The sequence below is a fragment of the Sander lucioperca genome, chromosome 14, assembly GCF_008315115.2.
Source record: "Sander lucioperca isolate FBNREF2018 chromosome 14, SLUC_FBN_1.2, whole genome shotgun sequence".
Classification (NCBI taxonomy): domain Eukaryota; kingdom Metazoa; phylum Chordata; class Actinopteri; order Perciformes; family Percidae; genus Sander; species Sander lucioperca.
Genome location: NC_050186.1, coordinates 7,464,821 through 7,488,583, shown reverse-complemented (window position 1 = coordinate 7,488,583; position 23,763 = coordinate 7,464,821). Strand labels below are relative to the sequence as shown.

General features: G+C 43.5%; 1 protein-coding gene and 1 long non-coding RNA gene across 4 annotated transcripts; both read right to left on the bottom strand.

The window, feature by feature from the left end:
• Window positions 1-2,151: 2,151 nt before the first annotated feature.
• On the bottom strand, window positions 2,152-15,875 carry LOC116038248. Its single transcript, XR_004102067.2, has 3 exons — window positions 15,865-15,875; window positions 11,004-11,006; window positions 2,152-2,753 (listed from the first exon to the last, which is right to left on the bottom strand). It is a non-coding gene; the product is annotated as an uncharacterized LOC116038248 (long non-coding RNA).
• Window positions 2,152-18,491, bottom strand: LOC116038216 (serine/threonine-protein kinase Nek6-like). 3 transcript variants are annotated; one of them, XM_035991419.1, is made up of 10 exons: window positions 18,421-18,491; window positions 9,598-9,698; window positions 8,083-8,223; window positions 7,423-7,485; window positions 7,160-7,267; window positions 6,883-6,991; window positions 6,484-6,591; window positions 5,993-6,087; window positions 4,000-4,113; window positions 2,152-3,504 (listed from the first exon to the last, which is right to left on the bottom strand). In XM_035991419.1, the coding sequence occupies exons 2-10, from the start codon at window positions 9,673-9,675 to the stop codon at window positions 3,394-3,396; spliced, it is 927 nt and encodes a 308-aa protein (XP_035847312.1). In that variant the 5' UTR covers window positions 9,676-9,698; window positions 18,421-18,491; the 3' UTR covers window positions 2,152-3,393. The 3 variants fall into 3 exon arrangements, with proteins under 3 accessions (XP_035847312.1, XP_031138323.1, XP_031138315.1); XM_031282463.2 differs by having other exon boundaries at window positions 7,160-7,270; window positions 18,421-18,438; XM_031282455.2 differs by having other exon boundaries at window positions 7,160-7,270; window positions 9,598-9,696; window positions 18,418-18,434.
• Between the last annotated feature and the right edge of the window lie 5,272 nt (window positions 18,492-23,763).

Here is a 23,763-nt window from a genome sequence, read left to right as displayed (position 1 = left end):
AACATGTACAAAATATTGTAGTACAGCATGATAACCAACCTCATGCAGTGCAGTAAATGGATGGCTTAGAGCTGCAAAAGTTTATGCAATAATATGCAGTCATATTTTACAGTACAATACTGTAATGCTGACGTAGTCATCAGGTACCTGCTCTCATTTCTGAAGGTTCATGCTGTAAAGCCACTCAGTACCCGGGGTTAGTACCCGGGACTGATCACATGATCAGTCTGGCTCTGATCTCATCAGAGATAGCTCTCCTCCTTTCTCTTCTTCCTCCGTCAACTTGTCCCCTGCCTCTCCCTCCTCCTCCCCCCCTTGCTCTCTGTCTATTGTTGGTGTCCATTGTTCTGAACAGGTAATCTGACCTTTGACCTATTTATAGGCCTATTCTAAAGCAGTGATTGGTTAGTGATCAGTTAAGCAATCAGTGTTTGCACATGTGAGGAGTGAGTGACGTGCATTATGATCTGTTTGGAAAAGAAAAGCAAGTGACTTTGTGTCTCATGTTGGTGTCTTAGGTAGAGAATTGTGTGTTGTTTTGAAAAAAGTTTTTTTTTTTTATGCAATAAAAATAGCTGATGGTTTTGGAGATTTGGTGCGTAGTTTTGCTCTTTGAATGAGAGGTTTCAAAAACCATTTGACATGTAAAGGTTTTGTGTGTTAGCAGTTCTCAAAAGCTGTAATAGTCAGGTGACCATATGAACATAGTTTTTTTTTTTTTAAAGCAGCCATATTATGCTCATTTTCAGGTTCATATTGTATTTTAATGTTGTACCAGAATAGGTTTACATGGTTTAATTTTCAAAAAACACCATATTGTTGTTGTACTGCAGTGCTCTCTCTCACTGCTGCAGATCCTCTTTTCAGCTGGTCTCTGTTTTAGCTACAGAGTGAGACCTCTTTTCTTCTTCTTCTTCTGGACTATCTTTGATTGCACTGCACATGCCCAGTATATCAGATGTAGATCATGTCAGCTAGCTAGCTCCATAGACAGTAAAAGAAAGGCTGTTTCTACAACTTTGGTCAGTCACAAGGCAGGATTAGCTGGGAGACTTCTAAATGAGGGCGCACATGTAAGTAGTTCTTTTGTAGATTATGGTGAACTTGTGTGTGTTGTAGCAGTGCTTTGCTATTGAGGACGAGGTAGCATGCTAACGCTAACGCTATGAGCTAATGGTTGTGGTTAGCCTGCTCGTTTCGGCTTGTGACGTCACAAGCCGTGCCGATTTTGAACAGCTCACCCAGAGACTGAAGGCAGGACACATTCAGAAACTGTATCTCACTCTAAACACCATGGATGGATTTTTTTCAGAGTTTGTATGTGTGTGGAAGCACCAGAGACACAACAGAACACCCCAAATCCCAGAAAAAGTGATTTTTTCATAATATGGGCACTTTGATGCACTTCCAAATGGGAATGATGGGGGGGAATCCAGAGTAATCATTCTGTGTGAAAACGTATTCCGAAGTTGTTATATTTGTAGGGAGCTGTCCAACAATCTGTGCACGTCCACACTGTCCTGTTTATACAAATGGGGACATACAGGATCGTTAGTTTTAAAACTAAAATATAGATCCTGGCCCAAGTATTCCTCCTGGTGGATGACTGTCCATGTGTTTCTGATGTGCAGGTGCCTTAAAGACACAATTAACACCATGTGATATCTATAGCCAGCATTTTTATCTTCCTGAATACTTGGGCCAGGATCTATTTTTTAGTTTTAAAACATTAAAGATCCTGTATGCCCACCATTTGTATAAACAGGGCAGTTTATATCTGCTGACACAGCTGGCCACAGGGCTTTTATTTTGAAGTTGATGCCCTTTCCTCATTGAGTAAAAGGTCTCTTAATTTGAACATGGGAATATCTTCAGCATGTATCCTGTGCACATCACTATAGATATCACATAGTGTTAATTGTGTCATGAACCCACCTGTACATCAGAAGATATTCCCATGTTCAAATTAAGAGACCTTTTACTCAATGAGGAAATGGCTGTTCTGCATGATATGGCACGGTCCATTATGAGCTGCTGACATCTTCAAACATTCTTGTTTGGTATGTATTATAACAATGACTTTCACATCTCTCACAGTTTGACAGTAACAAAGGTCGACATGAACTCAGAAACAGATTCAGGAACTGCAGTAATCAATACTGGGCCATTTAATGATGACTTACAAAAAAATGGTTTATGATGTTTTCCTTCTTACATCCACTATCAACTCTGAAAATGATATGCAAAAGTATTTAGGCGACATAAAAATCATAACAAATTGAAAATATAGTGAGCTAAGAGTCAAAAGGCCGGCCCAGTTTGGGAGTTTTCCATCCAGGAGCAAGGACGACTTCACGCTGAGACAAGTCCTTCTCAAAAGAAGACCAAGACATGGCTGAAAGCTCTGGAAAACGGTTGTGAGTAGACCATAAATCAAGATTATTTTGACAATTGTTAGTCTGTTTTGGCAAAAACTAAGTGAATAGCTTTCCAACCTGAAGATGATGAGAGTGAGAGAATGAAGTCTCCAGAGGATGTGGGCTTTTGTTTTGTGTTTCATGTTCCTTGTTGTATTCATTGGGTTTCAGTTGTCTGTGCCGGCCCGGTGTGTCCCTTCTGTAGCCCCGCCCTGCATGTCTTCCCTTGTCCACCTGTTTGGTGTCGAGCCTCGTCAGCCTGTCTTTGTGTCGTCTCGTTACCCAATCAGTATTTGTCTTCTTATTCCAGCTGTGCCTCGTCTGTTGATTGGCTCCCTGTGTCTGTTCTGTGTTGCTCCTCATGTTGCTGCTGGCAGTCGGCCTGTGTCAGCTGTCTAGTCATGGAGAAGAACTAGCTGCTGGATCCTGTCTGATGCATGCATACATACATGCATACATACATACATACATACATACATACACACATACACACACACACACACACACACATCAGGTTGTTGGGCTGATCTTCCCTGCTAGCTGACAGTGAGGCAAAGCTGCATTCTCACTTAGTAATCACTAATACATATTCTCTACTCGATGGACTTAAATTGACAATGTAAAAGAACAATTTTGATTAGAATAATAGATGATAGATATGCAGATTCTCAATCTCCCCTGCCCACCCTCAGCTGACCCACAGACCCAGGGCCGGAGCGTGGAATGAATGGGCAGAGAGGGTCTGTGGTCAGAGTGGGCCACAGCTCTCCGTCCTCAGCTCAAAAAACACGGAGCTCCACTTTCCACGAGAGCTACAGCACTAACGCAACTCTTCATCCTCCATGACAGAAATTAAGTGGGAGTGCATGTCTTTCCAGGGCTTCCTCCTGTCCAGAGGAGGGAAAGGCAAAGCGTTTTGTGCGAGCCGAGCCAAGCTCAAACTGAGCAGACGGGAAGCGCGGAGCAGAAATGGCGCTCAGGTGCTGGACATCCACGTGTGCATCTGTTTGGCGATCTGCAGCACGAAGACGATGTCCGGCCGCTGTTCTGGCTCTGGCTTGATGCACGTGCTGACCAGGCCCCGCAGCTGGGGAAATGGGGGTTCATTAGTTTCATTGGTCTTATTGTCAACAGATCCAACCAACAATGTGTCAGTCAATCTCTCAATACTGGCTCACTGCCCTTCTCTGTCTGGGCTAGTTCAATCATTCCATTCTTCAAAAAGGTTCTGTAATCGCCTACGGCTACGGCGTACGGCCGGTATCTACGCGTAGCCACGGCGTCGATTTAACGCTGGAGCCTAAATCCCACTTTAAACTGTTTGAGCTGATTGGAAGGTGGATTATTTCACTCTTAATCGTGCTAGGCTAGTAGTTTTCTCTGCTTCCAGTCTTTTCACTGACCTGGGCTAAACATGCAATTGCATTTGTGAAATCTGACAAAATATGACATACACACAACATTGACAACACATTTAAAAAAAACGGTAATGTTCCCATACAGTAACAGGTTGAGTAAATATCTGGATTCACGGTACATTTGTTCTTCCTGAGACTGACGTTAATCGTTGCAGGGTCTTTACCTTGTCAGAGTAGTGGTCAGCTGGGAGGGGGGGGTAATCACACTGCTCGATCTTCTGGCAGAGGGACAGCAGGTCCATCTTGTCCCCATAAAACGGACTCTGCAGCGCCGCCATCTGGAGGAAGAAAAGAGTTGTGACGGGGAAACAGTGAACACTGGAATCAGACAATACAAAAGACAAACTAGGACTCCTCGGTCCTGATAGCAAGGTTTAAGACATGAATGCCTTCAGCAACGAGGAAGAATGTTTGTGATGGCTCCATTGGAAGCCGGGTACTGTCTGTGGTACCGGTGCCGCTGCACCGCTGCCTGGCCCAGTCAGGACTCTGGCTCCATCTGTACAAACTCCAACACAGTCGGTCCAGTCAGGCTCTTTCTCCTTAAATAAATGTGTTCTCCTCAAAAATAACCAGTTATCCTAGTCGGTAAGTGCTTACAGAACAAAGAAATCCTTGCGTGACGTTCCCTCAAACTCACATCCCACATAGACCAGCCACCTTCTGCCAGACCCTGTACTGTTGGACGGGGGGAGTCCGACTCCTCTTCAGAGTGAAAAGGTTCGTCTGACTCCTCCTAGTCTATATCCACGACCTTCCACTTCCGGGATTGCTCCGGTGCCGCAAGAAATTTCGCCGGATGCATGCCTTTTCTCTGATGTCCGTCCCCTTCCTCTGTCTTTGTGTAGGCGTTCTAACCTGTGGTGGATTTGTGAGGACTATGGTTAACTGCTCCTCAGATCTCTGCAGGGTAAATCCAGACAGCTAGCTAGACCATCTGTCCAATCTGAGTTTTCTGTTGCACGACTAAAACTACTTTTGAACGTACACGTTCCACCAAAACAAGTTCCTTCCTGAGACAATCTAGCAGAGGCACTGTGGCTCCGTCTGGAGCTTAGCGCCGCTCAAGACGACTGTGATTGGTTTAAAGAAATGCCAATAAACCAGAGCACATTTTTCTCCCATCCCAGAATGCTGTGTGGACTAGCCAGACCTTCCTCTGCAGCGCTGTGGAGGAAGGTCTGGCTATGGAGACTAGACTCCTGTCAGGGCCAGCATTGGCACTTCTCCTCTCTGCCGGTTCGTCACCTTGTAGCCAATTTAAAATTCTCCTCATTGTGCTTTAATCAACCAACTAACGCTAACCCAACCAGCGAGGAATCGGACTGCGCTTAGCTGCCCTGCTTACGTTAACGTGACAAGTCAGAGGTCACGTCCAGCCACCCAGCGTGGCTATGCACAGGCAAAATATTTCTAATATGATCATCATCATCATTGTGATATGATGTGTATGTAATAACTGTTGGGACTTGGGCCAGTTGGAGTGCAATTGTTAGGTCTTTTCAGCAAGGTTAAGTAAGAGTTAACAAGAAAAAGATGAAGAAAGAAAGAAGAGTGAAAAGGGCTGTGGTATCTCCTGTGGTGGATGTGCTGATGCAGCCAGAGAATAAATAACAAATAATGCTGCTCATTCAGTCTAAACCTCTCCCATGTACAGAGAGGAGACTGTGAAACCATTGTCTCTGAGATGACTCAGCATTCCAGTGACATACGAGGAAATCAGACTAAGAATAGAGTTATTATGTCCTCAGTGATGGCAAGACATGCTGGGGAAGTAGCTACTTGGCTATAGCTAACTAGACAAGTAGAACTAGAGCCAGCTACACAACGTTTAAAACCAGAGAGGAATGATTAACACAACGATCATCAACGCAAGCTATCATCAACAGCGACCACAACGTTTGGGTAGATGTGGACCTGTGAGGAGAGCTGTCATATCTCTCCAGATAATCAGGATTCTTATATCATTCTCTCCCTGATCATCCCGTCCCACTGTCTGAGCGGCTTGTCCACTGAGGGCCACAGCTATATATACACTGTATATAATATGTTGGGATGCTATAAACTTTGCAGCCTCCAGGGGGCACTAGCAGGGTGAGGAAGTCATTTATTTCAATCTTTCACTGTCAATAAAGGTCCAAATGACTGTGGGCTTACCTCGTACAGAAGACATCCCAGGGACCAGATATCAGACTTAAAATTGTATCCGTTGGCATTGATCCTCTCTGGTGACATGTAGTACGGCGTCCCCACTGGGACAGACACAGTCACACACCAATCAAATGATCATGTCGTTCAAAAGTTCAGAAAAACAATTTAACACTGGCACAGAACATGAATACTGATCATAGCATTAAACAGATATTAGGCATATAAAAAACTCTTTCAAATAGTTTGGTCATTATTTAGATTTTTTAAGATTTGTTTCGGAGCATCTTGGGCCTTCATTTGACAGGACAGCTGAAGACAGGGAAGACTGACATGCTGCACCAACCAGGGCAGTCCTGTCAATGCTACAATCAGCACTAAAATACACAGCTGAGCTGTGTCCATTGTTTTTGCATGAACATGACATTCATGTACAGTATATTGTACATGTATTTATATGTATGTATGTTCTGTATAAAGGTGTACTGTATGTGCTTTACCTAAGGAGTGTGCTGCGGTGGTTTTGGAGCTGAAGAAGCGGCCTAATCCCAGGTCCCCCAGCTTCACCTCACCTGTGGCTGTTATGAACACGTTGGATGGCTTGATATCTGCTCAGGATATATATTAAGAACAGAGTTAAACTCGGGGCGCCCTTAGAAAAGGGAGAAATGCTAGGCAGGGCTTCTGAACATGGAAACGCGTAGAGAAAGATGAAGACAGCCAGTATGTACACCATGTTATCTACAACCATACAGACTGCCTTCCTGTGTTTGAATATTGACTGTGGAATAGAGAAAAATGAAATGCGAGGATGTTTGGGTAGAGCGGAGCGATGGATGACAGGGTTAAATACATCAGTAGATAGCAATATGGAGGCGATGAAGTGTGCATCAGCTTACCTCGGTGCATGACTCTGCGCGAGTGCATGTGCTCCAGGGCGCTGCACAGCTGCACAAAATATTTCCATATGGTCCTCTCTGGGATCAGGCGCCTCTTCTTCTTGAAGTACTGCACAGATGGAAGGTTACGATGCTTATCTACGTGCAGCGTATGTATGGGACAAAGCACTGCTCCTATCTCCAGCAGTAATGCACCTATTGCCGGATGAATCATGTGTTGAGTTTGGGTCTACGTGTTTAATCTGAGCGAGGCCTGTGTGAGTCTGTGACTCCTGACCTTTATCATCTGTGACAGATCTCCAGCGTCCGCCAGCTCCAGAACGATATTGAGCTCGTTGTCTTCGATGAAGGAGTCGAGGTATTTGATCACGTTGGGGTGATTGAGCTGCTGCAGTGGACAAACCCAACAAACACTCATTTGTCCTTTGTTCATTTCAACACAGATACGAGCAGTACAGCTGAGCTCCCAGTGGTAGTTTCCTCTAAACAACACTGGAGAAGCGTTCAGTCATTCCCAGTGAACAGCCTGGTTCCACTCACCTTCAGTAGATCTATCTCTTTGATGCAGTCCTGGCGAGCCTTGGCATCCATCATCTCAAAGATCTGCGGGGACAAAGAAACACATGTACTCTTTAACTTCACTGTAAACTGTTTCCTGGTCACAATTCTCTAATATAAGAGCCAAACATCTTTTTTATATGTAAAAAAAAGTACATCAGCCAATGTATCTGATTACCAGATGTGTTTTAAACTTTCTTTTTATTGTTCAGGTTCTAATGTGAATGACAGAGTGGACTTTAGTAGAGCCAGAGCGATACGGGCCTCACAAGCCCAGTATCAATATCATTATTTCAGAGTTTAAACAAACACCTTTAATGAGGAATCTCTAAATGTGGTAATTCAAACATTTTTTAATTATGGTGAGTGGGACCTTTCACAGCGCTCTCTGCTGGACAAACTGTGTAGTGGTGACACTGCTTCTCAAACAGATCTTTGGCATGTTGGTACCATAGACTGTATAGGTTGGGACGTCCAACCAGTATACCCACAAGGAGCTCAAAGCCATCAATACTGTACCCACAATGCCAATAGGTCAGTTTTGCCCCCCAGTCTTGTTGATACATACAATATTTACAATGATAAAAGCACCCCCTCTGTGCTAATAATGTTGAGAGTTTAGCAGACAGCAGAGGCGTGCACCTGGACTTTCTTGAGTGCGACCAGCTGTCCCTCCAGCAGGTACGTGGCTTTGTACACCTCACTGAACTGGCCCCGGCCGATCTTCTTCTCAATCCGCAGGTTGGACAGAGTGCAGCAGTACTTACAGCTGGGCACGCTTCTCTGCACAGGAAAACAACGTAGTGCATTACATAGCATGATTAAGCTTAGTGACTTCTAGTAAAGCTCACTCTCTAAAGATTTCCCTAACAGACTACAGCGGACACCGCAGCAGTTTATTTCTCTGCTGAAATGCTTCAGCCCACCCCCCTCCTCTCTGACTACACACTCAAGGCTAACTAGCTTCCTTTTAGGAATCTGAACTGATCTCCATGGTGACGGGCGACTTGTATGCAAGGCGGGCCGTTGGAATACCATCCTGGATGGAACCGAAGCCCAAATACAGTCAGCTGTACTCAGTGCCAACTATGTGCATGGTCAGTTATTGTATTCTTGATGGATTAAATTCTTAACAACATTAGTTCATCACTGAGTAGTCATCAATGTCTCTTAAAGTGTTTCTGCCACCGTCTGCATGCAACTTTACAGAGTCTGAGTGTTTTTTGGAAAATAATGGGGAACATTTTGCATTGTCCAGATGTCCAAACTTTAAGATGATAGGCCTACAGACAGAACAATTTATAACACTAAATGAATAGTTTGAAATGTTATTGTATCAGCTTTTTACTACAGATTTTGTAAATATTAGGATTACATGTTTAGTTTAGTTTATTATAGGATGGCCATTAGCTGTGCCTTCTGCGCACGGCGAGTCTTCCTGGGCTCCACAGTCCACATAAGTAACAAACATAAGACGTGTACTGGAGAATGAGTAAAACCACACTAGTATGTGTGTATGCATCATTCTAACTCTCTTAAAGTACCCAGCAAAAACTACAAATCCCCAAAAGCAGAGCATTCTACAAATCAGATGTTCCAAGGTGTTCCTCTGTTAGTTTAGTCAGTAAAGGTGTGTTTTTATCGCTCTACGTGCTACTGAGTGTTTGCCCTAGGGATGGAATCTGTTAGTGAGTTTTAGAGGTGCTGCGTGGTAGATTGCCAGTCTTCATGCTAAGCTAAGATAGCATGCTGCTGGTGTAGCTTTACATTTGCCATACAGACATGAGAGCGCTATCAATCTAACTCTTAGCAAGAAAGGGAAGCAGCACATTTCCCAAAATGTCAAACTATTGCTTTTAAGTCTCTTTTATTTCTAAAGGCACGGTGTTTCCTGCTGCCCATTTCCCCAGTGTGTATGATCACAGTAATGACCGAGCACACCATCACTCAGCACAGAGTATGCTAACATGTTAGCTTGTTCCTTCAGCTTTTATCAAACATAGGGAAACGTGTGTGAGCCGTACAGTTGGACTGTCAGAGTTTAAAGGACGGGGGGGATTGTGTTGACATCCATCTTATGGAACATATGCATCATTTAGCTTTTCTCCATCATCAGCACTGTGAACAGGGCCAATAATACACTGCTTAGAGCCATACCTGTTCCTCCTGACCAGGGCTTTTGTACAGATTGTTGTGGTTGTCCAAGGCAGGCTGCTTGATGTTCTGAGCCTCCATTGTAGCATCCCACCCGTCCTCCTGCAACACACAAGAGACATCAGCCTTTATTGACCCTCATAGAGAAGTTTAGGCTGAGTGTGGCCCACATGAGTTAAACTGGCTGAATTACAGTTTTAACCTAACCCTAACATGTTTAAATAGCCTTTTAAATAACTGAATCAGGTTTTTTTAAGAAGTGTACCGAGTTGTTTTCCACATTAATGGTCCCCTTGTGCCTGTGCCTCTTGTAGTGCTCATTTTGGATGCTATGTTTTATCACAAACCTAACCCATAAAGACACATTACCCCCCCTAACCCTAACCACTAAAGAAACAGTTTGAAATGTGCTCTGTAGCACTCACATTTTCTAAAGAAACAGCCTCATTATACACTGGGATTCTCTGGAGTTACTTTTTGCCAAGTTCTGAAGTGTTAATAACTTGTTTTGAAAATGTCTAAGATAGGGCAAGTTGCCACTTGCTTCCTTTCCTGAAACCAAACATTACAAGCATTATTGCCCCCCCCCCCCAATCTCTGCTGAGTCAGCTTTAAGTATTTAGCCGAGTGAACATGTGCTAACTTGCGCTCACCTCGGCTCTACTAAGCATTAACATGTTAGCAATGCCTCCTGCCATGATTAGGTTACAGCGCAGGGACAGATCTGAGCTGCATACACATGGCAGGCTGCTGTTGATGAGGACTGTGCTGCTGTTGGCTTTCAAGGCCAGGAAATCTCTCAGCATATACCTGTCGGACTCACAGCCCAGAGGAATCAACACTCTAATGGCTCAGATGCATCATTTCTTTCTGAATTCTCAATTTCTAGTCATAGTTCCATTATCTTTATTGTGACTTTTTATTATTGTCACTGTTCATCACCCCCCCAACCCACACCATCAGACACCGCCTACCAAGAGCCTGGGTCTGTCCCAGGTTTCTTCCTAAAAGGAAGTTTTTCCTCGCCACTGTCGCACTGAATGCGTGTTCTTGGAGGAATTACTGGAATTGTTGGGTCTTTGTAAATTATAGTGTGGTCTAGACCTACTCTATCTGTAAAGTGTCTCAATATAACTATTGTTATGATTTGATACTATAAATAAAATTGAAATTGAAATGAAATTCAGTGTTTCAGCGGTGTTTCTACCATGGCTGGCTCTTACACAATGTCTCAGCCAGAAAACTAACATTTAAAACAGAGAATGATCAACATGGTGGAATCCTAAAGAAACAGAGGCTATACGTGGGTCCTAGAAATGCAGCCTCCTGTACTGCAGGAACATAGTATTGGATCGTGGAGACATTCTAATCCTTCACAATCTAATATCGTCATTATCACACACCCCTACTTGCTCTTGTGGGAATGGTTGGGTCTCTGTTAATTATAATGTGGCCTACACGTACTCTGTAATCTGTAAAGTGTCCTGAGATAACTTCTGTTAGGATTTGACACTATAAATAAAACTGAATTAAATTGAATTTGAGGCTTTGGTTCATAATTGGCATGGGGAGCAACGTAACATTAATTACACAATAACACTTTGAATTAGTAATCCAGAACAACAAAACATATAACAAAAGTTATAGCATGAATTCATCAAATCAAAGCAGTCCTCAAACATATCTTAACAATGTCATGTGATGTGCTGCTTCAGTACACAACAATATATTCCTGGGACCACTACTAATGAACATTTAATATCCAGGAGTTCATGTTCTACACACCGCTGACTATCCCTCTAACAATTCAGCCACAATCAATGACCTTGACCATACACTGTCCAGCCATGTAGTCTTGTGTTTTATTTGGGGAGGTTTTTAAAATCAGTTTTTCAGCATTTTTTTGGTTACACTTCCCCATCTCTCTTTCCAAATCCATAATAATACCAGGAAGAAATAATGACTAAAGCCAGACCCTAAAGAGAGCTTTCAGTTCACCCTGCGCTAGCGATCCTCATTTCAGACATTATGTTTACATGAACCCTCGCAGCTGTTTCCTCTTCCTGTCACAAGGAAAACTGCTCTGAGCCTCTCAGAAATGCTACAGAAATGTCCAAAGAAATAGTAGGAGGGAGGTCCATTACAATGGGTCAGACCAAAAAACAAGGTCTACTTTTCTAAACTCTTAGATGCCCCTCAGTGTGACTGTGAGCATGAATATGTTGCGTTAACACTGGGATCGCCTGGTGTACACTGCCTCCTGCCCAAAGCATGCTGGGATATACTTCAGCCCCCTGCAGTGGATGGTTAGTCATGCGTCCACTGCAGTTAGAGAGATAACACCACAAACAAACTTCAAGTGAGTCAAAGGAACATTAAGCACATTTTACTGGAAAACTATCAGCCGATGCAAAGAGTTCCCGGGTCAAAAACCACAGCAGTGGAGTGGGGGGGGCAGACATAACCCATAGATGTGTAGATGTGTAGCCTGAGCTTACCTGGTTAAGGTGTATACATGCACAAAAATTAATATTGGAAGGAGTTATCTATGTCGGTTAACATAGGGATGAGAACTCTGATTTTAACCAGGGTAGGTGTTTACATAGCGTAAAGGGAAAACCGGGGTACTGCCTAAAAACCTGAATACAATCCATCCATCTTCGTCCGCTTATCCGGTCTCGGGTCGCGGGGGAGCAGCTCCAGCAGGGAACCCCAAACTTCCCTTTCCCGAGCCACATTAACCAGCTCCGACTGGGGGATCCCGAGCCGTTCCCAGGCCAGGTTGGAGATATAATCCCTCCACCTAGTCCTGGGTCTTCCCCGAGGCCTCCTCCCAGCTGGACGTGCCTGGAACACCTCCCTAGGGAGGCGCCCAGGGGGCATCCTTACCAGATGCCCGAACCACCTCAACTGGCTCCTTTCGACGCGAAGGAGCAGAGGCTCTACTCCGAGCTCCTCACGGATGACTGAGCTTCTCACCCTATCTCTAAGGGAGACGCCAGCCACCCTCCTGAGGAAACCCATTTCGGCCGCTTGTACCCTGGATCTCGTTCTTTCGGTCATGACCCAACCTTCATGACCATAGGTGAGGGTAGGAACGAAAACTGACCGGTAGATTGAGAGCTTTGTGAAGTGAAGTGAAGGAGTTCAAGTACCTTGGAGTCTTGTTCGCGAGTGAGGGAACAATGGAGCGGGAGATTGAATACAATCGGGTTTTTAAAATGCAGATAAACACACCGACTGATTAAACCGGCTCTTCCACACTTGGCGCACACCTCCAAGTATCATTTCTCCTCTCAGCAGCTATTTCAACAGAATTATGTCATTCCTCTCAGTAAATGAATACTTGACATTTCCTGAGGACATTTCATGATGTCAGCTGCATACACTGCTATACTGACTGGCCAACAAAGAACAGTGACAAGTCGTCAAACCTCCAAAACCTGATGGGCCAGCATGCTTTAAACAAAGTGTTTGACACGCAGCTTCTGCAGCCTCCCCCCAACCCCCACACACCTTTCTGACAGCCCAAATGGGAGTGTTGCGTCTAACAATTGTAACTTTCCAAAACAGACAGACAATCTGAATCACCGCCTGGTGCCTAAATGAATACAAATGTGTGCAGCAGAGCTATTTTCCCTCTGTTAAAGCAACACTAGAGAACTTTTCCCGCTTCGGTCCCCCTACAGGTTGTCAAATTGGAACTATAGCTCGCACTACCCGATCTGGCAAACTTGCATAATGTAATGTAATGGACAATTCTGCTTCCAACCTGTAGGGGGACCGAAGCAGGAAAAGTTCTCTAGTGTTGCTTTAAAACAAGGATGGAAATTAATGCAGCAGAACCATATATGTCATCTTTTTTATTCCATAAATGCCTGCAGAGCAGAAGGCTATAGACTTAATTCTATCTCCACCCCTCCAGATGTTTTTTACTTTTCAAACTTGTAGTCTTCAACCAACGCTGCCTCAAGTGACTTGTGATCAAGTGATCACTTGAGAACAATTATCAGACTTTCACCCTCTGGTGCTTTATACAAATGAATTGGCATATGCAGCAGTACTCTGCAGAGTTCATTAAAGTATACTGTATTCCAAAACCTCTTTGGACATTGCTTTTGATCTGATCTCTCTCCCATGGAAGGCTGGGCCATGTGAAAATTCAAAAATAGCATTGGTGATCACATGAAATTGCATTAAAATGTTGACTATTATCAACTCTCTAAATCGTTTTCCAACCGGTCCAACTGAAGCCCAGCCCTCCTCCTCCAGTCCACAATTCAAAGTTCTGGTAAATGGGTCCATTAAACCGCTACACATGATGGGCCAACCTGTTCTCACTCCCAACTCATAAAATATGGATGCTTGGGCTTTCACAGGGAGGTTGGTTGGAGTGGTGGATGGGTCAAACATAGGGCTGCACAATTAATCAAATTTTAATCACGATCACGATTTTGGCTTCCCACGATCAAATTCACGTGATCGAGCGATATTTAAAATGCTTCATTCAGTTCATAGAACCAAAGAATTTCTAATAAGGGAAGAAGTTCCACTCTCTCGTTACTTCCGGCTTCTGAACTGGTTGCAGTTCCACCAGAGTTCCATATAGGGGGCGCTCACAGGCCAGTGTAGAATGAATGGGACTCTATGGAGCTATACCCCTCAAAATCCACTTTTCTCAGGATATAGTTTTTTGTCTAGTAATTTGAATGGTGCATTCGAAAGGGGAGGCTAAGAAAATACACACTGCTGGGTGTTAGATTTTTTTAAAGTGGCTTTTTTGTTCTAAAAAGCCTTTTAAAATGTCAATGACGTCATACACATATACGGCCAGAGATTCTGCTTTACGGCAAGCTCTGAGTCACTTCCTTTTTTCTCTCGAGGCATCGACAACACAGCTGACAGGTTAGACTCTCCCTGTTAATACAACACAGCTGACAGGTTAGACTCTCCCTGTTAATACAACACAGCTGACAGGTTAGACTCTCCCTGTTAATACAACACAGCTGACAGGTTAGACTCTCCCTGTTAATACAACACAGCTGACAGGTTAGACTCTCCCTGTTAATACAACACAGCTGACAGGTTAGACTCTCCCTGTTAATACAACACAGCTGACAGGTTAGACTCTCCCTGTTAATACAACACAGCTGACAGGTTAGACTCTCCCTGTTAATACAACACAGCTGACAGGTTAGGCTCTCCCTGTTAATACAACACAGCTGACAGGTTAGGCTCTCCCTGTTAATACAACACAGCTGACAGGTTAGACTCTCCCTGTTAATACTACACAGCTGACAGGTTAGACTCTCCCTGTTAATACAACACAGCTGACAGGTTAGACTCTCCCTGTTAATACAACACAGCTGACAGGTTAGGCTCTCCCTGTTAATACAACACAGCTGACAGGTTAGACTCTCCCTGTTAATACAACACAGCTGACAGGTTAGGCTCTCCCTGTTAATACACAGCTGACAGGTTAGACTCTCCCTGTTAATACTACACAGCTGACAGGTTAGACTCTCCCTGTTAATACATATGCTATAAAGAGGTTTGCTAATGTTTTAAAGACCACGCCGAAATATTCACTCTGACATTCTGGTTCTGCTTCGGATGCTGTCAAGCGGGATCTCTGGTCGTAATCAGTCCTTCACTGACCAATCAGCATTCATTAGCAGAATGCTAGCGTGTTATGGGCAACAACGACTCAACCTGTAACAAATCGAAAGGACATAAGTACTCGTTCATTCAACTTTCGATCTATAATCCATGTTGAACTTGCAAAAACTACAATCAAATCTGAGATTTCTCAACGACAATCAGGCGAAAGAGACAAATTTAGCCGTCTAGCTCCATAGGGTCCCATTCATTTTGCACTGGACCGTGATCACCCCCAGTGGAACTCTGGTGGAACTGCAACCAAAGTAGGTACAATGGGGCTTAATTAGGGAGTGGAACGGCTTTCCGTAGACGGGCTTTGATAGAACGCTCTGTATCAAAGTTTTTTTTTTTCCAAAGCTCCGTAAACCACTCTCTGATCACGTGCCTCCATGAGCAAATCAGAGTTGTTCCCTGCACCGCGCAGCTTAGTTTAGATATAGACAGTCACAGAGGACAGAGTAACAACAGATAGCAGTCGGTCATAAGTCGTCACGAGGTTTACCAGTTTACCAGTAAACGCAACATTTTTTCCCGTCTGTGTTGTTTTTCAGACAACAGCAGTGACCAGTGCTAGTTTGAGTCTGTTAGCTCATAGCTTTAGTGGCAGACTGTTGTACGTCCCGCTGTTGGAATCCTCTACAGTGAAATACAGTCACACTACACCATTTAACTGTCAGCATTTTAGCCGTGTTTAATCCAGTTACTACTATAGCTAATGGTAGGGTAACGTTAGCTGCTGTGTAACGTGTTATTAGTGTTTACTAGCGTGACGTGCAGCGATGTTTCCGTTGCCTCTAACGTCTGTTTTGGAGCATCAGAGAGCAGCGCAGACATTTAAGTGGGACCGTAATCCGTGTTGCTATTTCGTCCGGTAGATAACGGGCACCGGTGCCCTATTGGCACCAGATTTTAACATGCGCCGTTAACGTGAACAGAAAATTGCGTTTCCTGTATCTTTTCACGGCAAACGTTTGGAAAGCGGTCGCACAACAGCTGAAATGGCATACTCCTTCATAGTATCCTTCAACAAAGGAGGAATGTAGCACCATATGGATGTGAAAGCAGTTATAATTAGCCTATTTGACAATAAAATTTGGTTTGGTTAAAATCAACAAATAATCGTGATAATTAATCGTGATCAATATATTGATCACAATAATCGTGATTATCATTTTGGCCATAATCGTGCAGCCCTAGTCAAACATCACAGGACTTTCACCCGGGAGGGCGGGGATCGTGTCCCAGGTGTCACATTTCCTAAACCCAACTGTCCCGTTCTCCTTTTCTTAAACTCAACTGTCCCGTTGTCCTCTGTCACAGAAACGTACCGTTTATAAGCCCACCCACCATCTTTTCCTAAACCCAACTGTCCCGTTGTCCTCTGTCACAGAAACGTACCATTTATAAGCCCACCCACCATCTTTTCCTAAACCCAACTGTCCCGTTCTTGTCCTGTGTCACAGAAACGTACCTTTTATAAGCCCACCCACCATCTTTTCCTTAACCTTACTGCGTCAAAAGTGACGGCAATAGTCCCGACCCAACTCGTTTAGATAAAGCGCGTTTAGATTTGATGCTAAAGGAGACTTTTAGCGTCAATAACAACGTCAAAGGCACCTGACCAAGGGTCTGTATTTTACGCGATGGGAGTGAGAATGTGTTGGATTGGTGGTATACCGGCGAGCTAGGGCGCAGAGCAGCGAGGCAAAGCCTAGGTATATGTCATCATTGTTTCTGGAATTGGTTGCGCCTTGAAAGGTCAGCGACAAAGAGGTCAAGGTTGAAATCATTTGGACTCTGAGTGCAGCACTGGGCGGTGGTCTGAGCGGTCCACTCCCCCCATAGGAAAACAATGGAACGACCAGCGCAGAGCGGTTTTACATGATGTAGTACTTGGAACAAAGCTGAATAATTGACCATTTATCTGTTAAAATGACTTTTAGCTAACTATTTCAACCATTTATACAGTACCTATTATTAATAACTATAATAACTATTATTATTTCTACTAGTTATTTATTACTTTTACCTGTTTTAAATTCTGTGCTTGCCTGCCAACTAGTTTTCTCTTACATAACTGCAACATGTAGTGTTCAAATGTGACAGTTGACTTAATGTAGCCTACATATTCCTTCCATCAAATCATAATTTCTATTTACTACCATGCTGCCAAATAACCCAGCATTCAGCTTTTTTAAACTTTGGAGAAACTTCTTCCAAACCTCAAATATTCCAAAGGACAGAGGGGATGTGTGAAGACATGTCTTCCCACTGGATGGACACAAAGCAGTCCTCCAGTCCCACGGGACACAGCTCCCTGTCACAGCTGACACGTGACTAATTTTAGCCACATATCTGACCTTGGATGCCCAGGCATCCTCATAACCCCACCCCCCCATGCTGCTGCTAGTCCACGTAATGCCTGCAGAAACACACAGCTGTATGAGTGTGTGTCTGTGGAACACTGGTGTCTCGAAATGTTGTTTCACATTGTATTTAATCACATTTCACGCCAGACGTATTTAATAGCGTATCAACCAACTTCAAAGGTTAAGAAAAAGGTGATTAAGTTGCAGTAATTGAATGGTAATGCGGTTACAAATTCGTTTTTATCAAAAACGCCATTTTGAGAAAGTAACCTGCAGAATTTATGAATGTCTTGCAATGGTTTCCTGTTATGAAAGAGAAGCCTCCAGAGAGGAACTAAACGCCAGTCACTCAGGGTCTGGATTACAGCATGGCTTCATTCAGCAGGCTGACAGGCAGACAGCATTAGGCTACGCTCATTTGGCAGCGGCCGCATGTTTATGAAAAGATGTTAATAATGTGAGCAGGGGACATGAAAGGGAAATTCAGTCTCAAACAATGCTTTTCAGTCAGAATGTGTGTGAGTGCTGCGTCCTGCCCTGACACAGCACGAGCCCACCCAGACAGCAGGAACCAATCAACGTCCACAGTGGGAAGCATCGTTTCCATACGGTCCTCACAGCGGTATGCTAACGTGCTCGCTAGCTTTGTGTGCTAAGTAGCCTTTGCAGCTTTTCAAACTGAGTAAAGAGACTTTGGCGTTAACCGTGGCCCGACACAAGCACGCAGTACACGGCAACAGGTAGCTCGAGCATAAACAGCTTAGAAACGTGTCACGGTTTAATGTCTTCTTACCTGTAGGGGAGTCAGTTCTGTGCTGCTGCTGCTGCTGCTGCTGCTGCTCACTGCAAACCCTTCACACAGCACTGGTCCCTCCTGCTGCTGTTGTGCAACTCCCCCACAGCCACAGACACACACACACACACACATATCCTCCCTCCCTCCCTCTCTTTCGCTCTCTCCCTGTCTCTCTGTCTCTGTCTCTCTCTGTCTCTCTCTCTCTGTCTTTGTCTCTCTCTGTCTGTCTGTCTGTCTCTCTCTCTCTGTCTCTCTCTGTCTGTCTGTGTGTCTCTCTCTCTGTCGGTCTGTGTGTGTGTGTCTCTCTCTCTGTCTGTCTGTCTGTCTCTCTCTCTCGGAGCTTACCTTGGGAAACAGACGTGTACATTGCAAAGCAAGTGTGAAATAAAACAATAAGTAAAGATCTAGAATAGAAAGTTAACAGAGCTGTGTAACATTGTAATGATATGAAAATGCACAGTTTAACAATGTATAGCCTACATATGACTGATCAACATAAAAAAAGTGTGGACACTACAGTTAAAAATATGAATAGCAATAAGTGAGAGGTGTGTCTGATTGACAGATGGTTGCAGTCTTCATTTACTGGTTTTATTTTGTTGGACGTCCTGTTCATGTCCCTGCAGCTCCCACATGGCGCTGCTGTAATCACCCAGCAGGTATAGACGTTCTGTATCTCTGTCTGTGGTTCTGTGGCTGCTCAGCGCAGATTGCTGACATGACTGAATGAGAGGAGGGATACTTCAAAGTAACCTCGGTTAAAGTGGTGGTCAGGTTGTGACACGTGTTTGTTAAAAAGTAGGTCAAACGTCCCAGCTCCCTCTCTCTACACTCAGCATCTTCTATTGCGATGGAGCCATCGTTTCCTGACAGAAAGTAGAAGAGACACTTCAGTAGAAGTGTTTAAGTCTGAGTCTGATCTCACAGGAGACTCTTGGACCTTTTGTAACCATCTTCAGATGTAGAAACATGTTTTGCTACCTGCTTGCCTGCTCAGAAGGGACAAAGGCAACAGGAGAGCAACCCCAACACATGGCATCATAACGCCCTATCTCCTCAGAAGAGAAGGGGGGAGGTGGAGAGTTTACCCAGCACCCAAGCAAAGCATGTGATTTCATCAAAGTGGAATCATTTATCTTCTGTTTAAATTTGGTATGATACTCATACTCCTTTACTGTATATAAGCTATACATACGGACAAAGGAATGCCTCGATGTTTTGTTAGGTAATCTCATCCTTGTAATGTGATGCTGTTCAATGGTTTGATGTTACAGTAATTTGTATTATGTTGTTATGCTGAATAATAATGGTAATAATATTTATATTCTACTTGCAGCTAAATGTGGGGCATTATGGGGGATTTAGATAAGTGGAGACTAGAATATTCAATATCAAAAAGAGAAAGTTTAGTTCAGATTTAGTTAAGTGTCAGAACGTGTAATGGGAGGGATTAGCAAACTCTGGATACAGCTTTTCACCCTGTGTGTTGAGCTCTCTGTTTTAGCTACAGAGTGAGACCTCTCACTTCTCTTCCATCTTTTTGGGAGTCGCACATGTGCAGTACCTAGGTAAGGACTACTAGCCAGTCAGAAGTAGAGTATGAGGGCGTGCCCTGACAGTACCTAGGTAAGGACTACTAGCCAGTCAGAAGTAGAGTATGAGGGCGTGCCCTGACAGTACCTAGGTAAGGACTACTAGCCAGTCAGAAGCATTTTTATCAGTTTCTCTTTATTGAGATGGTGCCCCATCTTTATTCTTTGTTTAAAACATTAAACAACTTTTGCTGCGTGCAGGCATTCTATGATGAATTCAATATTAATTAATGTCAATTAACCCATATATGCTACAGGCATAAGGCCAAACTGAGGAGGCACGGCGGCCAAAGTCCAATTATTATGGGCGTTATCTGACATTAAGCGTTTCTGCGTTATTAGAGCCTATTGTAAGGAAAAAGCTTAAAGGTCCCATAACATGGTGCTCTTTGGATGCTTTTATATAGACCTCAGTGGTCCCCTAATACTGTATCTGAAGTATCTTTTATATAGACCTTAGTGGTCCCCTAATACTGTATCTGAAGTCTCTTTTATATAGACCTTAGTGGTCCCCTAATACTGTATCTGAAGTCTCTTTTATATAGACCTTAGTGGTCCCCTAATACTGTATCTGAAGTCTCTTTATATAGACCTTAGTGGTCCCCTAATACTGTATCTGAAGTCTCTTTTATATAGACCTCAGTGGTCCCCTAATACTGTATCTGAAGTCTCTTTTATATAGACCTTAGTGGTCCCCTAATACTGTATCTGAAGTCTCTTTTATATAGACCTTAGTGGTCCCCTAATACTGTATCTGAAGTCTCTTTTATATAGGCCTTAGTGGTCCCCTAATACTGTATCTGAAGTCTCTTTTATATAGACCTTAGTGGTCCCCTAATACTGTATCTGAAGTCTCTTTTATATAGGCCTTAGTGGTCCCCTAATACTGTATCTGAAGTCTCTTTTATATAGGCCTTTATATAGAACACAAGGGTTAACCTTAACCTTACTACATCTTTTTTGAATCAAAGATGATTCAAGATGTTCTTTTTTGCACATCTGGACTATTATATTTTCCTTGATTTTGCTTGTAATTCCGATTCACTTATCTGTGGTCAGAGCGATTGAGAAAGCAGAGGAGCAACAGTCCATTCAGCATTTAGTGTCCAGCCCACTTCTTCTGATGAGGCAGGAGTTGACCACACAACCATGATCATTTTAAGACTAAGCCATACACAAAGTATCACATATATTAAAGAATAACAACTCATTACACTTGGATGAATAAATGAAATGTATTTTTTTTATTAAACAATGAGTGACACAACAAGAACAAGTACAGAAAAAGAAAGGAATACAGTGGAGAAAGGAGACAATTAAAAAAAAGCAATACAATATAAGATGTACCGCTGGCACCACTGGTTATAAAACCCTTCAGCAAATGCAGATTCTACTGCCTAACATCCGCACGCTGCAAAGGAGGACGCAGCATGTCCAGCTGGAGCCAGGGGTTTTGGGGGTTAGTGTTTGAGATGCTGAGTGTTTAATAAAACAAATCCTCTCCACATATATCAGGCTGAGGTTAAGGATTCAATCAAAGTGCATCAGGGCTGAGAGGAAGGTAAACAACCGTGATAAGGGGTACCTTGGCAGCAAGAGTCAGACTAAGAAGGCAATTTCAACACAGCAGACTTCCTCACCTAAGGTCATAACATCTAGTCCACTGCCAAACACCTTACTGGTTGCCATGGATGTCTTTGGCCTCTCCATCCCCGGCACACCGTCCGCAGCCTCCAGTCGCCTCTTATTTCAGCAGCCACCAGCCACCAGCAGCCGTTGCCAGCACCAGCTAAGGCTGCTCGAATATGGAAAGAAATATGATCATAATTATTTTGGTCAATATTGAAATCATGATAATTTAACTTCTGGAAAGATGTTGCAATTATTGAACTTAAAAAACAGTGGAAAACGTTAAATAAATCAACAGTAAAAAAAAACAACTGTGAAATTTGCCTTAATACTTTTTCATATTTAAACTTATGTCATTGTCATGTCACTTACTGATATTTTTTGTGTGGAATAATTTGTATTCATACATGTAATCCAACAGCCCTTTAAGGGTATATTAAACCGTAGTACTCAGCTGACTAGCTAACACCATCAGGTTCAGCAGATAAAACCTAAATAAAATCCGTCCTTAATCAACTTTAATGATCCTAGTAATCCAACATCAATAACTAACTAAATAAAAGTTGTCAGAGATTCACTACTGAACTTTGTAATTGTTGGTGTAGCGATACCTTCACAGCTGGCGAAGTCAAGCTAACAAACGAGCTAACAAACTAGCAGGCAATCGGTCGGCTACCAAGATAAAAATATATATAATTATGCTGTGCACACATAAAAATAAATATCAGTATATGCATCATAAAGGGCCTCTGATAAAATATAGACAGTTGACAATTCAAAAGAGGTAGCTATTTAATCAACTTACCTCAGAAGTTACTCGACGGCCAGCAATGAAAATGAATGATGTCCGACACCGTGAATGGATGTGGAACTATGCGAGACTGCATACCCCAGAAGTAGGCTGCAAAAAGCGTACAACGGAGTCCAATGGGAGTGTCTGCACTCTGTCTTTCTCTATCACTCTGGTATGTGCCATTTCTGTGTCTGTAACTATTGAGGAGGAGAGGGGGGGGCAAGGTGGAAGGTGGGGGTGTGGCCTTAACCAACTGCTACTTTGCTCGTTTGAAAGCCATGATGTCTCTCTCTTTCTCATGGGGGGGCCAAATTCTCTGGGCGGGCAAAGCAGAGAAGGGGGAGGTAACCTTTCCCCTTATGATGTCATAAAGGGAAGATTCCTGATTGGCCCATCTGAGCTTTCATTTCCTCAAAGGCAGAGCAGGATACCCAGGGCTCGGTTTACACCTATCACCATTTCTAGCTGCTGGGGAACCATAGGCAGGCTGGGGGAACTCACATTAATGTTAAAAATAGACATAAATGAGTCACACGTTGCAACATTTATGACTCATAAACTCTTCCATCCAACCAGTGTGTGTGTGTGTGTGTGTGTGTGTGTGTGATTTAATGAAGAAAAAGCATTGCTCTGCACCTTTCATTCCTGTTTGCAAACATTTAACAATGTGTATGGAAACTGAAACACCTGAAAGTTTTTCTTGCGGCGCCAAAAGGTGCAGACCAACGAAATAATCTGCCTCATCACGACAGGTCACGTTGGATTCCCAGCTTTTAGAAACGCCTGTTACCAGACTTTGATGTGTGTGTTTGAAGTCTTATTGGTGCACAGGCACACGTGACCCCCCCCTCCCCCCAGGCCACAAATTGCTTTCTAATCTGTGGGAAACACTGTATTGTGTTAAAATGATATATATTTAATGGGGGCCTTTAACGATTTTTTTTTGTGGTTACAACTCAACCAGTTTTGCGTCTGGCGGGCAAGTTTGAGTGACTTCCATCCTTCCACTACAACTTTGCGTCTCGCAGGGTTGGTAAGCCCAGGGTAGCGTCTGGCGACTGGGTAGGGCACTTGCGCCTGGCAGTGCTAGCAAGCCAATGGTTGTGTAAATGGTGTAAATAGTTAATTTATCTATCTATCTATCTATCAATCTTCAGTAGTAGCCTACCTGAGGTAAAACATTTCAGGGTCTTAACACAGTCAGCAGCACAAACTTCACTTGTCCAGTTCATTCATTTGGTGTAGCTGCATAGAATAAAGCATTGAAGTCATTATCAAATTGCCCTGCTTTACCTCCAGTTTGCTGAAGGTGACTGAACCGTTGACCAT

Bases quoted from the DNA above. Each gene is read 5' to 3' on its own strand.
- LOC116038216 (XM_031282463.2), bottom strand. From the start codon at position 9,675: ATGGAGGCTCAGAACATCAAGCAGCCTGCCTTGGACAACCACAACAAT. The intron at 8,224-9,597 runs GTATGGCTCTAA...TTTCCTGTGCAG, and splicing joins GCCCTGGTCAGGAGGAACAG to AGAAGCGTGCCCAGCTGTAA. The intron at 7,486-8,082 runs GTGCACGCCTCT...TTGTCCCCGCAG, and splicing joins TCGCACTCAAGAAAGTCCAG to ATCTTTGAGATGATGGATGC.